Raw genomic sequence first — 16193 nt, forward strand, 5'->3', positions numbered from 1 at the left:
CAACACTGAGATGGATAGATTTTTACTAGGTAAGGGTATAGAAACATCTAATTACTTCGGTTTTCCGCTAGACGAGTTCATTTTATTGGATTCGGTTGGGCAGAAAACTGGCCAGTGGGCTGCAACGCTGCAAACTCAGTGCCTCTTTAAGTGGTTTAACAACCATTTAATTCAGTCAGTTAATAGCCAAGGATGATAATCCAGCCTCAGAGAGCAGGAAATTAAGCAGAGAAGGAAATTAAGCAGAGAAGGAAATTAAGCAGAGAAGGAAATTAAGCAGAGAAGGAAATTCACTGACCAACATGACCCATTTATGGATGTGGAAGGAGCAATTTGCAGGGGGAGTGAGGATAATTAGATAGCTCTTTCAAAGAGCCGGCATAGACACAACGGCCTCCTTCTGTGCTGTATGGTTCTTTGATTTACAGGTCCACAAGAACTGAACAGAATTATTTGCATCTGTGTGTAATCATCTACTGAGTTTTAAAATTAGAAACCGTGAGTAAACCACAATCCAAGTTTTAAAATTATGTGCATTGAATGCTGCTCACATCCTACCCTTCACCAAGCCTATCACCTTTGTTCTCATTGATCTCCATTGAGTCCTGGGTCCTGGCCCCCCCCACCCAAAGCCTTAAATTTAAAATTCCCACGCCCGTATCCTGACTCGCACCAAGTTCCGAACATCCATCACCCTTCTGCTCGCTGACCTACGTTGGCTCCTGGTCCGGGAATGCCTCGATTTTAAAATTCTCATCCTTGCGTTCAAATCCCTCCCTGGCCTCGCGACCCCCCCCCCCGTCTCTATAACCTCCTCCAGCCCTACAACTAACCCTCCAAACTCTGTTCCTCTGACTCCGCCTCTCACGCCTCCGCCCTTTCCCTTCACCCCAGCCTTCAGCTGCTCCGAGATTTCCCTCCTCGACCTCTCGCTCTTCCTTTAAGACGCTCCTTAAAACCACCTCTTATGGCCAAGCTTTTGCTCACTGCTCCTAATCGCCCCTTTGGGCTGCTGTCCATTTTCTTCACGTCTCTACGAAATGTCGTGTGACTTTTTTTTAATTAACATTAAAGGCGCGATATAAAATGCAGCACGCTGTCGTTGCATCATCATTTTGCGTAGGCTCTAATTAAAATTATATTTACATCAATGTTGAGAGTTCTGGCCTTCGTGGTACTTATAATGTGTTAACTGTGGCTCAGTTGGTAGCACTCTTGCCTTTGAGTTAGAAGATCCTGGGTTCAAGTCCCACTCCAGAGACTTGAGCACATAATCTAAGCTGACACTCCCAGTGCAGTACCGAGTGAGTGCTGCACTGTCGGAGGTGCTGTCTTTTTCAGATTATATGTTAAACGGAGGCCCTGTCAGCTCTCTCAGCTGGATGTAAAAGATCCCATGGCACTATTTCAAAGAAGAGCAGGGGAGTTCTTCTGGGTGCCTGGCCAATATTTATAAAGAAGGAGATAGATATATTTCTTAATGCTAAAGGGATCAAAGGATATGGGGAAAAAGTGGGAACAGGGTACTGAGTTAGACGATCAGCCATGATCATTTTGAATGGCCCACTCTTGCTCCTATTTTCTATGATTCTAATGATTAATTTAGATATCCAAACGTTCTGGTTTTCAATTTTCCACGAGGGAAAATTAAATTGACAGCATCGGTGACTTTTCAAAAGTTAAAACTGCCTTGAACTGCTCGAACAGCGGACCTGTGAAACTATTTAAAACTCCGATGGTGGGGGGGGTGGTGGTCTCCAGTGATGTTCGAGCAGCCTTCCCCCATCAGCCGAACCAGTTAATATAATAATTGCAGCAAAATCCTTGTTGAACACGTACTCTTAAAGAGTTTAGCGGCACCGGGGACGAGGGGCCTCGGGCGGCACCGGGGACGAGGGGCCTCGGGCGGCACCGGGGACGAGGGGCCTCGGGCGGCACCGGGGACGAGGGGCCTCGGGCGGCACCGGGGACGAGGGGCCTCGGGCGGCACCGGGGACGAGGGGCCTCGGGCGGCACCGGGGACGAGGGGCCTCGGGCGGCACCGGGGACGAGGGGCCTCGGGCGGCACCGGGGACGAGGGGCCTCGGGCGGCACCGGGGACGAGGGGCCTCGGGCGGCACCGGGGACGAGGGGCCTCGGGCGGCACCGGGGACGAGGGGCCTCGGGCGGCACCGGGGACGAGGGGCCTCGGGCGGCACCGGGGACGAGGGGCCTCGGGCGGCACCGGGGACGAGGGGCCTCGGGCGGCACCGGGGACGAGGGGCCTCGGGCGGCACCGGGGACGAGGGGCCTCGGGCGGCACCGGGGACGAGGGGCCTCGGGCGGCACCGGGGACGAGGGGCCTCGGGCGGCACCCGTTCAAAATCACGTGTGTTTTGATAAGAGTAAATAAGAAGAAACCGTTTCCACTGGCAGGAGGGTTGGTAACCTGAAAAATAAACGGCCGGGCCCTAAAAACCCAAGTGGGTCACTAACGGCCTACACGTGTCCGCACTCCGGTTAGGCTCTACGCCCATCTAGAGTGGCCTAGTGAGCCACTTCGTTGTTAGGGGCAACGGGCGAGTGGCAACAAACACAGCCAGGGTCGCCCACATCCCCAGAAAAGACAAAGGGTCTATTGGCACTCTCAGTCCCTGAAATCCGATTCTAATTATAAAAGTGTTAATACATTGCGCACTTCTTTCCCCTTTAATAACCTAAATCCATTTAAATTGAGAGAGGAATCTCGTTCCCCATTGGACTGTTGCGTTTGGCTCTCTTAAAGACGAATATACCCAGTCCTGCAGAACACAGAGTTTTAGCACACGCTGCATGTTCCATCACGTCAAGCCTTGGCCGGGGGTGGGGGGCCCTCAAGAAGCACGCGTTCTTAAATTTAAAAACAACACGCTTTTAGAACCACTGCTTGTCAGAATGTTATGGGAAAGGGGGGGGCTGAGAAACACGGCTGCCATCTGAGCGAGCTGCAGGGATCAGAAGGTGGGCAACCCAGGCAGTAATTTTTGGCACAAGGTGTGGAAAGAGCTGTTGGGAGCTCAGCAATCTCCAAATTGATTTTCGACCACTAATCCTCACTTCAAAAGAGTTGCAGGGTTAGAAAATACCGGGGAATATTTTATGAAGGATATATATATTTAGACACAGGCTATTCCTGATAATTCAGTCCGTTTTTTGTTTGTGCTAAAAAAAATTATCCAATAACTTGAATGAAGCGACTTTGAATTTAGACCATATTTGAGCGCAATGCCTTTAGCTGGAGTATTCAAGACACGAACATGTGAAATTGACAGGCAGGAAAAGACCTGCCGGTCCATCAAGCCTGCCCCACACACCATGATGTGCCGGAGCATCGTAACCAGAAACTTTCTCCCTCCCCCCTCACAGGGAGAGGCAAAAAAAAAGTAAAAAAAAACCAGGGTCAATAAGGGAAACAAAACACTCTGGAAAATTTCTCTCCGACCCCGCTAACGCGATCGAAACCAGTCCAAGAGATCACATGGACCAGGGGTTATCTATGCCCGCTGTGTGATACTGGACAATGTATCTGACACCACGAGAGGGGCCAAGTGACCAGACCGATACCGCGCCTCAAAGCCAATCTGGCCGACCCCACGCCAGTCTGACCGCACCGCTGGTCTTACAGCGCAGGCACCGCGCCAAATCCCCTGAAACGGTCTTACAGCCCTGGCCCGCGCACGATAATCCGCTCGCACTCGAGCTAGGGTTTAAAATACCTAACACATTTTATGTAACATTTAAAACAATCGACGGATCATAACGATAGTTTCTCCCTGTCTACTCTGTTTCCACAGGCAGGCGGGTCAATGGCCAGAGGACACAGGTTCAAGGTAATTGGCAAAAGAACCAGAGAAGAGATACAAGGAGACATTTGTTTCACGCAGCGAGTTGTGATGATCGGGAATGCGCTGCCTGAAAGGGCGGTGGAAGCAGATTCAATAATAACTTTCAAAAGGGAATTGGATAAATACTTCAAAAAGAAAAATGTGCAGGGGTATGGGGGAAAGGGCAGGGGGAGTGGGACTAATTGGACAGCTCTTTCAAAGAGCCGTCACAGGCATGATGGGCCGAATGGCCTCCTTCTGAGCTGTATGATTCTTTGATAACATTCTTCTCCTCCCTGCCCACCCGCCCAACAACTGATGGGGACAAATCAGACATAATGCTCATTGCTGCTTTAAACAGACTGGAACTCATTAAATTCTAGCATCTAAACAGATGAAAACTGGCGATCCCCCAATGATCATAACTAGGTGAAAACCAAGATTTTAAAAATCCACATTATCCAATGCAGCTTCTATGCAGTTTTTTTTCGTAGAAGAAAAATACCTGCAAATTGTTTTAGATTACTGTACTGGTGTCAAGAAAATAAGCTGGGCCCTGAGGGGCTTGTATTTTCCTTCTGTACAGGTGAGCTTCAAGTATCATACTGCCACTGGGGAACACCACTGTATACTTCCCTCCAGTCTGAAAAACAACAGTTCACCACTACTCTCTGCTTTCTGTCCCATAGCCAATTCCGTATCCATGGACTTTAATTTTGCTAACAAGTCTTTATCAAACGCCTTTTAAAAGTCCAAACGCACGACATCAGCCGCACTACCCTCGCCAACCCTCTCCGTTACATCCTGGGTCATTTCATGATACTGCGATTCTATCTCAACATACCTGCATTCAGCGCCAGTGCAGGTGCGTACAGCACTACGCCCATGTAAATCACCTGCAATTGGAAGAGAAAGATTGGAATTACTATGAACAAAACCTCCCCCGAAACAAACAGGCCTGGCAGTCTGAATTCAATCTCATGCCAGTGATAGCACTGTCACCTCCAAGTCAGTAGGTTGAAGCCCCACTAGCCTCGAGTGCCGACACTTCAGTGCAGTACTGAGGGAGCGCTGCACTGTCCGAGGTGCCGTCTTTCGGATGAGACTCCCTGTCAGCCAATGACAAGGTTTTACCCTGGTTACCACTACCTCGAGCTTACTGGGCAGCCTTTCATGTGGAACTTTATCAAAAGCTTTCTGGAAGTCTCGGTATGTCATAGGGGTTCCCGCTGCCAACTTGAGATGTCACCTCCTCAAAAACAAAAGTTAAGCAGGTTCGTCAAGCAGGATCTCGCCCCGATTGAAACCATCATGACTGCCATTTACTAGGTTACTTTCTCTAGTTTGTTCCTGGTGACCAATTCCATTATTTTTGCCAGACTGATGAGTCTGTAGTTACTTGGCGTTTTGTCACCTCTTTTGAAAATGAGTCCCACAATAGCTTGGTTCCAATCCAGTGAGACCTGCTACGTTCACCAACTCCCTCATGATGCACTTCACAGAGAATAATGTTAGCTGCAACTCCAAGGTGCTAGCTGTGGCACAGTGGGTAGCACTCTTTCTGTGTCAGAAGGTTGCAGGTTCAAGTCCCACGCCAGAGACTTCAGCACATAAACCAGGCTGACACTCTCGGTGCAGTGCTGAGGGAGTGCTGCACTGTCGGGGATGCCATCTTTCGGATGAGACATAAAACCAAGGCTCTGTCTGCCCTCTCAGGTGGACAGAAAAGATCTCATGCCACTATTTCGAAAAAGAGCTGGGGCGTTCTCCCCGGTGTCCTGGGCCAATATTTATCCCTCAACCAACATCACTAAAAAACAGACGATGCGGTCATTATCTCATTGCTGCTTGTGGGAGCTTGCTGTGCGCAAATTAGCCGCTCTGATTCCTACATTATAACAGAGACGGCACTTCAAAAAGTGCTTCATTGGCTGTAAAGCACTTTGGGACGTCCTGAGGTTATAAAGGCTCTATATAAATGCAAGTCTTTCTTTGTTATTATCTCTAATCTCATTGAGCTACTTCACCTCTAGAGATATGTGCATTTTGAGACCTTTGTTTCCGTTTACTTGCAGAAAAATGGTCAGATGTTTCCGTTGGTAGGAGGGTCGGTAACCAGAGGACACAGATTTAAGATAATTGGCAAAAATGCCAGGTGGGAGATGGGGAGAAATGGTTTTATGCAGCGAGTTGTAATGATCTGGAATGCACTGCCTTAAAGGGAAGTGGAAGCAGATTCAATAATAACTTTCAAAAGAGAATTGGATAAATACTTGAAGGGGAAAAATTGCAGGGCGATGGGGAAAGAGCGGGGGAGTGGGACTAATTGGCTAGCTCTTTCAAAGAGCCGGCACAAGTGCGATGGGCCGAACGGCTTCCTTCGGTGCTATACGATTCGACGCACAGCATCTAAATCAGTTTTGTCATCTACCCATAATCAAAAGAACAATCTGGTTTAACAATTAACCTCTGTAGAATGCAGACAAAATGAACTCTGGCTCCAAATGAAATCTGATTTCGACCTTTAGAACCTAACAAAGGAATAGCAAATCGTCAGAGACGAGTCTGCAAAATAAAAACTGGGCAGCTTCACAGCTGATCCTTACCTTTGACAAAAATAGCAGACCCCCTGCAGAAATCTACAGGATTTGCATTCAGTGGTTCACATTCCAGTGTTTGCTGGCAACAACAACTTGCATTTATATAGCGCATTTAACGTAGTAAAATATCCCAAGGTGCTTCACACGAGCGTTATCAAACAAAATTTGACACTGAGCCACATAAGGACAGGTGACTAAAAGCTTGATCAAAGAGATAGGTTTTAAGGAGAGTCTTAAAGAAGGAGAGAGAGAGGCGGAGAGGTTTAGGGAGGAAATTCCAGAGCTTAGCGCCTAGGCAGCTGAAGGCACGGCCGCCAATGGTGGAGCGATTAAAATCGGGGATGCGCAAGAGGCAAGAATTGGAGGAGCGCAGAGATCTTGGAGGGTTGTGGGGCTGGACGAGGTTACAGAGATGGGGAGAGGAGAGGCCATGGAGGGCTACATGGCCTATATGTGACTCCAGTCCTACACCAACGTGGTTGACTCTTAACTGCCCTCTGAAGTGGCCGAAGATGTGGGTGTGGCTCCATACTATCACCTCCAATATCTTGCCCAATTGACCATTCGCTACGGTCGAGACTTGCAGCCTCTTCAATTTGGGCAAGCACTGCAGCCAAGCCTATTCCCGTCCCGGCTCGCACCGACACTTCCAGATGAGGGGGTCGGTAAATGGTGACCAGGGTTGGAAACCCCACCCAAAGGTTCCCTCCCTAACCCGGGGAAGTGGAGGCCAATCATAGCCCCACCCTACCTCCACCTCAGTTACAATCAGCACAGATCGCGACGGAGTTTAGGACTCGGCCACTTAAGGGGACAGATTTTTTGTAAAACACAAAATGACCTTCCATGACCTCAAGACGTCCCTATGCACTTTACAGCCAATAAAGTACTTCTGAAGTATAGTCTCTGCTGTAATGTAGGAAACACAGCAGCCAATTTGCGCACAGCAAGCTCCCACAATGAGCTAAATGACCAAGTCACCTGTTTTAGTGATGTTGGTTGAGGGATAGATATTGGCCCCAGGACACCAGGGAGAACGCCTCTGCTCTTCTTCGAAATAGTGGCCGTGGGATCTTTCACCTCCACCTGTGAGGGCAGACGGGGCCTCAGTTTAACGTCCCATCCGAAAGACAGCACCTCCGACAGTGCAGCACTGGAGCCTGGCGTGTCAGCCTGGATTTAAGTGCTGGCATGGGACGTGAACCTTCTGACTCAGAGGCGAGAGTGCTGCCCACTGAGCCACAGCTGACACCACTAAGGATCAAAACTATTAAATTTGATGTCAATTGGTTAAAGGGATTGAATTTTTTTTTGCCAGGCAACGCCAGAATCCCTACAGCAGTGTGGCTGATAAGAGATCATTTTTTTTTTTGGACAGTACCAGAAGTTTGTTTATTTATTTTTTGTTCCTGGCTGCTTTGAAAGAAAATCCCACCTCAGCAGTATTTAATCCATTACTACTACAAACATCATCCGGACGCTGCACTCACCATCTGGACAATAAAGGTCAACGTCCCGCATAGTCGAGTCGCCTTGTTAAACCGCAGCTCCAGGTACTGAAAGAGAAAGACAAACAGTGCCTTAGAACTCAAATTACGGGAGCGGAAACAATCCAAGAGGGTGCACCAACTGCAAGGAGCCAGTGCGAGAGAGAGAGAAAAAAAACACAGCTCCTGTAATCTAGTAGTATCGACTCGACATGTTGCTTAGAGATAGCTTATTGGGTTGTTAGTGAGCAGCGAGGGTGAGGGGAGCAAGACTGAGGTGCGGATAACATGTAAAAGGAGAGAACTTGCATTTATATAGCGCCTTTCGCGATCTCAGAACCTCCCAAAGAGCTTTACAGCCATTGAAGTTCTTTCGAGGTGTAGTCACTGTTGTAATGTAGGAAATGAGGCAGGCAATTTGCGCACAGCAAGATCCCACAAACAGCAACATGTTAATGAGCAGATAATATGTTTTTTTTTTATAAAAATGAAGTGATGTTGGTTGAGGGATAAATATTGACCAGGACACCGGGGAGAACTCCCCTGCTCTTCTTCGAAATAGCGCCGTGGGATCTTTTACATTCAGTCGAGAGGGCAGACGGGGGCCTCGGTTTAACGCCTCATCCGAAAGACGGCACCTCTGGCAGTGCAGCACTCCCTCAGTACTGCACTGGGAGTATCAGCCTGGATTATGTGCTGATGTTTCGGAGTGGGGCGGGCAGCATATGCTAGTTCACGGAGGTGGGGCGTGGGTGAGTATCACCACTTGTAATCACAGGGGAAGGCTCCTGCAACTACCCTCAACTATACAAGTGGGCCGGTGAAAGGGTGAGTGTAACCAGAAAGCGGAGATGGAGATGGGCCCCAGCAGTGAAGCGTGGGCCAGGCGGGGAGAAAAACGTGTTAGATATTGTCCCTCTCCCACCGCCAATGAAACACACAAAGCTGGTGACTTGCAGCTCCTAGCCATGTATAGGAGAGCACTTCTTTTTTTTTAAGGCGGGTAATCTGGCGATAATGTCTGTATCTCTCCTTTCCAGCACCACCCCCCCCGCAACCCCCTCAATCAATAAAAGAGCCATTAGCACCAATCGGAGGATCGAGTGCAATAAAACATGCTGTAATAGGACAACTGCATCTCAACACTTTGTATATTCTACTTTGCCTGCCTGTGAAACTTTGCTCAGCCTCTCCTAACAGTGCAGTCACTTGCCAATCTCTCCCTTGTATCCAAGACACTCAGCCATTACTGAACTAAGGTTGCTGGAGAAGGCACCTGGCCCTGGAACATCTGCGATTCTTTCACCAATATCCCCGTACCATTGCTCCAAATCCTTCTGCGCTCCCAGGGTTCACCTCATCGGCCCGCCTGGCCTCGTTATGAAAGCTGCCGATCCCTCACACTCTGGCGTTACGCACCAGGCAAAAAAAATGATGCGAGAGGAGGCTGTTCAAAACTGGCAGAGGGAAGAGAAAGCCCCGTTGAACGCTGCAGTCCAGTGGAGCTGCAGCAAATAGGCTTCATCATGCTTGGATCAGTGGGCAGCGCTCCGAGTCAGGAGGTTGTGGGTTCAAGCCCCACTCCGGAGACCCAAGGCTCATAGGCTGGTGCCATCTTTCAAATGAGACATTAAACCGAGGCCCAGTCAGCCCTCTCAAGTGGGTGTAAGAGATCCCCTGGTACTAAGGGGACTTCTCCAGGTCAACATTTATCCCTCAACCATCAATTAAAAAAAACAGATTATCTGGTCATTTATCTCATTGCTATTTGTGGGACCTTGCTGTGCGCAAATTGGCTGCCGCGGTTCCCTGCAGTGACTACACTTCAAATACTGCTTCACTGGCTTTGGGACGTCCTGAGGTTGTAAAAGACAAATTCTTTCTTTGTGCATGCTAGTACAACCCACCATCAACGTTCAGCACCTCTACTATAAAAGTAGTTTCTCTGATCAGCATTCAGTATTCAAGCAATTTCTTTCAAAAAAACAAGGATGTCAGAGTAACATTAGGAACAGGAGGAGGCCATTCAGCCCCTCGGGCCTGCTCTGCCATTCAATTATATCACGGCTGATCAGCACTTCAACTCCGTGTCTCTTGATACCTTTACCTAACAAAAATCTATCAATCTGCCTTGCAAGCTCCATCTGACCCCCTGCATCAACAGCCTTCTGGGGGAGCGAGTTCCAGATTTCCACTACCCTTTGTGTGAAAATGTGCTTCCTGATTTCGCTCTTGAATGACCTAGTGCTGATTTTAAGGTTATGCCCCTCTTTTAAAAAAAAAATTGATGTTGGTTGAGAGATAAACGTTGACCAGGAGAACTCCCCCACCGGAGGAACTGGTTTCTCTGTATCGACCCTATGAAATCCTTTAGTCATTTTAAACACCTCGATCAGATCGCCCCTCAATCTCCTAAACTCAAGGGAATACAAATCAAGTTTATGCAACCTGTCCTCATAAATTAACCCTCCAATCTTTGTAGAAATGAATCCTGTTTCCTGCAAAGTAAAGTACAGTTTCCGGTTTTACAAGCAGCTTAATATAATTTTTATTTCAATGGTAAATGAAACTTGAAATAATGAAAGCTGTACATCGTGTGGCACTGAAGTAAGCCTGGGCTTTAATCAGCGAGATCGAGGAAAGAAGTGTTCAGCAGGAACAAACAGGAGATAACGCAACAGGTGTGGAAAATGCTTTTCAGTTCTCGATCTTATTCAGTTTACACATTTTTTTTTGTTCTTAAACAACTATTGACGCTCGCTCTTGAATAAATAGCGGAGATACAGGGAAATGCTGGGAATTTGAAGAATCATAGAAAGTTATGGCACAGGAGGCCATTTGGCCCATCGTGTCCATGCCAGCCGAAAAAGAGCTATCCAGCTTAATCCCACTTTCCAGCACTTGGTCCGTAGCCCTGTAGGTTACGGCACTTCAAGTGTTCATCCAAGTACTTTTTAAATGAGTTGAGGGTTTCTGCCTCTACCACCCTTTCAGGCAGTGAGTTCCAGACCCCCACCACCCTCTGGGTGAAAAAATTTCTCCTCAGCTCCCCTCTAATCATTCTAACAGTTACTTTAAAACTATGCTCCCCGGTCACTGACCCCTCTGCTAAGGAAAATAAGTTCTAGCATAACCTCCCTGTTCTTATATTCCATGCCTCGGCTAATAAAGGAAAGTATCCTGTATACCTTTTTACCCACCTTATCTACCTGTCCTACTACCTTCAGGAATCTGTGGACATGCACTCCAAGGTCCCTTTGTTCCTCTACACCTCTCAGTATCCTCCCATTTATTGTTTACTCCCTTGCCTTGTTTGCCCTCCCTAAATGCATTACCTCACACTTCTCCAGATTGAATTCCATTTGCTACTTTTCTGCCCACCTGACCAGTCCATTGATATCTTCCTGCAGTCCACAGCTTTCCTCCTCACTATCAACCACACGGCCAATTTTTGTATCAGATGCAAACTTCTTGATCAAGCCCCCCACCAATTCAAGTCCAAATCATTAATATATAATGAAGGGAGGGACCTAGTACTGAGCCTTGTGGGACCCCACTGGAAACAGCCTTCCAGTCGCAAAAACACCCATCGACCATTACCCTTTGCTTCCTGCCACTAAGCCAATTTTGGATCCAGCTAGCCACTTTCCCTTGAATCTCATGGACTTTTACTTTTTTGACCAGTCTGCCACGTGGGACCTTGTCAAAAGCCTTGCTAAAATCCATGTAGACTACCTCAAATGCGTTACCTTCATCGACCCTCCTTGTTACCTCCTCAAAAAATTCAATCAAGTTAGTCAGACATGACTGTCCCTTAACAAATCCACGCTGACTGTCCTTGATTAACCCGTGCCTTTCTAAATGACGATTTATGCTGTCCATCAGAATTGATTCCAATAATTTGCCCACCACTGAGGTTAGACTGACTGGCCTGTAATTACTCGGTCTCTCTCTTTCTCTTTTAAACAATGGTACAATGTTAGCAGTCCTCCAATCCTCCGGCACCATGCCTGTAGCCAGGGAGGATTGGAAAATGATGGTCAGAGCCTCCGCTATTTCCTCCCTTGCTTCTCAACAGCTTGGGATACATTTCATCCGGGCCTGGTGATTTATCTATTTTCAAAGATGCTAAACCCTTTAATACTTCCTCCCTCACTATGTTTATCCCATCCAATATTTCACACTCCTTCTCCTTGACTACAATGTCTGCATCGTCCCCCTCTTTTGTGAAGGCAGGCGCAAATTATTCATTAAGAACCATACCCACATCTTCCGCCTCTACACATAGGTTACCTTTTTGGTCTCTAATAGGCCCGACTCTTTGCTTAGTTATCCTCTTGCTCTTTATGTATTTATAAAACATTTACAAGTATTAAACAAGTAGACGGAGAAAATTCTGGGGCATACACAGGTCAGTCAGGCAAGAGTTGCACTAGAATCTGTTTCCCTCTCAAGTACCAGACACCTGCTGTGTGAGATTCACATATTCTCAGTATGTCCCATGTATCACAGTTAGAGGGGGTGAAGAGCAGGGTCCAACCTTTAAAGAGCTTTCTCAATGTAGGAACAAGAGGAGGCCATTCAGCCCCTCGAGCCTGTTCCACCATTCAATTAGATCATGGCTGAACTGTACCTCAACTCCATATCCCTCGATACCCTTACCCAACAAAAACCTATCAATCTCAGAGTTGACATTTTGAACTGACCCCCAGCTTCAACAGCTTTTTGGGGGAGAGTTTTCCAGATTTCCACTCCTCTTTGTGTGAAGAAGTGCTTCCTGACATCACCCCTGAACAGCCTAGCTCTAATTTTAAGGTTATGCCCCCTTGTTCTGGCCTCCCCCCACCAGAGGAAATAAGTTTCTCTCTATCTGCCCTATCGAATCATTTTAAACACCTCAATTAGATCCCCTCTTAACCTTCTATACTTAAGGGAATACAAGCCTAGTCTATGCAACCTGTCCTCATAATGTAATCCTTTTAGCCCCATTCTATGTTATTTCACTTGTTTCTCATTTCACTTCCTCTTCTCCTGCCTGTGGTTCCTGCAGGTGTAGACCCTCCTCCGGAGCTCTGAAGGTGCCTTGGTCCTCCAGCACTCCGCCGGCAGTGGTTATTGGTGCTGGACTAGAATTTTACAATGCAGAAGGAAGCCATTCGGCCCATCGTGCCTGTGCCTGCTCTTTGAAAGAGCCGTCTAATTAGTCCTGCTCCCCCTGCTCTTTTCCCATAGCCCTGTAATTTTGTTTTCCCTTTTCAAGTATTTATCCAGTTCCCCTTTTGAAAGTCACGATTGAATCTGCTTCCTTCGCCTTTTCAGGCAGCGCATTCCAGATCATAACAACTCGCTGCAGAAATAAAATTCCCCTCATCTCCCACTCTGGCTCTTTTGCCAGTTCAAATCCCACCGTAGCAAGTTGTGAAAATAAATTCAATAAATCTGGTAACTCTCACCTGGGCGGGGAGGTGTCCAGATTGACAAACAAGCCATTCGGTTTTAAAAACGATTAAAGAGATAGGCCCACTTCCATCCTCTTAGGGCAGTTGAGGGTGTACAATAAATACAGCCTTGTCTGCCCAGCAACAAATAATAAAAAATGAGTGGCCATTCATCGTGCACGAGCCCAGAAAGTGAGCGCTTGCTGGTTATTCAACCATAGTGTGCCTCACAGCCAAGCTCAATCCTATTCCTTACCCCCAAACTTCCACCTCCAGCCAGGCTAACTGCAGAGCGATCAGGAGTGTGAAGCAGAAGTGATTTTTTTTTATGTTCCCCCCCACCCCCTCCCTAACTGAACGACGCTGTGGCCAACAGCAGTCATTTTACCACAGCCCCTGGCTAACTGACCCGGGGGCTTCATGCACAGACTTTCTAGACCACCCTGGGGTTCCCAGACCGAGCCTTTAAAGAACGACATTTAAAATGTATTTAAAGTCACTGGTCAGGCTAAAACAGTGTTGTCCAGTCAGTCACTAGCCACACGTGGCCAGTTGGGAATCCAGATGTGGCTAATTGCATTTTTCATGAGTAAGTTATAAAATGAGTGAGAGACACCGTTATTGGGCATGTGACGTCAGCCGTGGCTCAGGGGTAGCACTCTCACCTCCGAGTCAGAAAGTCAGGGGATCAAGTCCCCCTCCTGAGACTTGATCACGTAATCCAGGTCGACACCCCCACTGCAGTACTGAGGGAGCGCTGCAGTGTCGGAGGTGCCGTGCTTTGGATGAGACATTAAACCGAGGCCCCGTCTGTCCTCTCAGATGGACGTAGAAGATCCCACGGCCACTATTTTGAAAAAGAGCAGGGCAGCACTCCCCGGTGACCTGGCCAATATTTATCATTCAGCCAACATCGCTTAAAAAACAGAATACCTGGTCATTATCCTCATTGCTGTTTGTGGGATCTTACTGTGCGCAAATTGGGTGCCGCGTTTCCTACATTACATCAGTGACTACACTTCAAAAGTACTTCAATGGCAGTAAAGCGCTTTGGGATGTCGTGAAAGGTGCTACATAGTAGGTACAGCACAAGAAGAGGCCATGCCTGTGCCAGCTCTTTGAAAGAGCTATCCAGTTACTTCCACTCCCCTGCCCTTTCCCCGTAGCCCTGGAAATTTTCCCCCTTCAAGTATTTATCCAATTCCTCTTTTGAAAGTTATTATTGAATCTGCTTCCACCGCCCTTTCAGGCAGCGCGTTCCAGATCAGAACAACTCGCTGCGTAAAAAACATTTTCTTATCTCCCCCTCTGGTTCTTTTGCCAATTACCTTAAATCTGTGTCCTCTGGTTACCGATCCTTCTGCCGCTGGCAACAGTTTCTCCTTATTTACTCTATCAAAACCCTCCATGATTTTTGAACACCTCTATTAAATCTCATCTTAACTTTCTCTGCTCTAAGGAGAACAACCCCGGCTTCGCCACGTAACCAATGGGGAGTTCTGGTTACCATCCTCGTCAATCCGTGCACCTCCTCCCAGAGCTTTGCTTACCTCGTAAGTGCTGGTGAGCCCCAGCCGGTAAAACATGGGGACGAAGACGTGAGCCGGGATGAGGAGCCCCAGGAAGTAGGAGCAGCCGAGGAACCAGTACTCGGTGCCGTGCCGGTAGATCTCGGCCGGCACGCCAAGGATGGCCACCGCTGATTGGAAGGTGGCCAGGAGCGAGAGGGCCACCGGCACCAGGGTCATGCTGCGGCCTGCCAGCAGGAACTCCTGGGTGGTCCGCTGCCGCCCGCCGCTCAGGGCGTAGAAGAGCCCGATCACCGAGGAGAGGACGAGGAGCGAGGCGAAGATGACGTAGTCCACCAACGAAAAGTGCATTGGCGCCGAAGAGGGCATTCTCGCTCCGGAGGGCAGGCTGCAGTCGCGTCGCGTCGCGACTCGCCGCTGTCCACACAGTGCTCTCTTGGTCTCGGCGCGGTCCTCGGGGAAGGTATCTCTGAGCTCGGAGAGAGGGAGACAGAGCAGACACAGAGAGAGTGACAGAGACACAGAGAGAGAGAGAGAGAGAGAGAGAGAGAGAGAGAGAGAGAGAGAGAGACAGACACACTGAGAGAAAGGAGTAACCCGTCTTAGAACATCAGGGCAAAGTCCGTGTCATTATCATTGAGAGAGATAGAAATCACTAACACCCACCCCCCCCACCCCCAATCCCGTACGACAGGGCACAGGCACAAAGTGGAAGCACGGGAGGAAACCGGTAGTGCCAGAAGTCGTCACCCGAGCGGGCACAGAGTGTGCCAGTCTGTCAATCCAATCGTCGGCACTCTCAGGGCATTCCTTCCGTAAATGGCCCAACGGCAGCACCCAAACAAAAAAATAAACCATACGGATTCACGGAGCAGGGATCACCAGGCTTTAACCAGGAGAAATGTCCAGCAGTCGAAGAGAACACGCCGTCCAAGGTTGGTTGGAAGATAAGCGAGACGGAGACGAGGAGGGGGTGGGGTTTCCATTCCAGCCTGGGGGGTGGGGGGAAGAGAAAGACAAAAGGAATCATTTAATCACCCCGACAGACAAAACATCGCCCCCTTTCCATAACCTTGCCCATCGCACTGTTTCATAATAGCGCAGCTGTTGATTGAAGCTCTGTGCAAATAAGTCGGCAGGATTGCGCAAAGCTTCAGCGGGTCAAGAGGAAAAAAAAAAGCAGTTTGTAATCCTGGCAAGAATGTGACCTCCTTGGAACGATAGCTAGCTGTGCCAGGTTTCCTTTTACATTAGTCCTTCTCTTCGCAGGTTCTTATTACCCTCACCTCGAAGGAGG

At 48.4% G+C, this 16193-nt stretch overlaps 1 protein-coding gene across 1 annotated transcript in view; it reads right to left on the reverse strand.

Annotated features, from left to right (window-relative positions):
• Positions 1-15546, reverse strand: part of slc5a6a (solute carrier family 5 member 6a) — a 58313-nt gene extending 42767 nt beyond the window's left edge. The window contains exons 1-3 of the mRNA XM_067982406.1: positions 14918-15546; positions 7933-7998; positions 4687-4738 (exon numbers count right to left, since the gene is read on the reverse strand). Coding sequence (XP_067838507.1) covers positions 4687-4738; positions 7933-7998; positions 14918-15265 — 466 coding nt within the window. The 5' untranslated portion in view covers positions 15266-15546. The remainder of the gene's footprint in view (positions 1-4686; positions 4739-7932; positions 7999-14917) is intronic.
• Positions 15547-16193: the final 647 nt, after the last annotated feature.

This window comes from Heptranchias perlo, chromosome 4, assembly GCF_035084215.1.
Source record: "Heptranchias perlo isolate sHepPer1 chromosome 4, sHepPer1.hap1, whole genome shotgun sequence".
NCBI lineage: Eukaryota > Metazoa > Chordata > Chondrichthyes > Hexanchiformes > Hexanchidae > Heptranchias > Heptranchias perlo.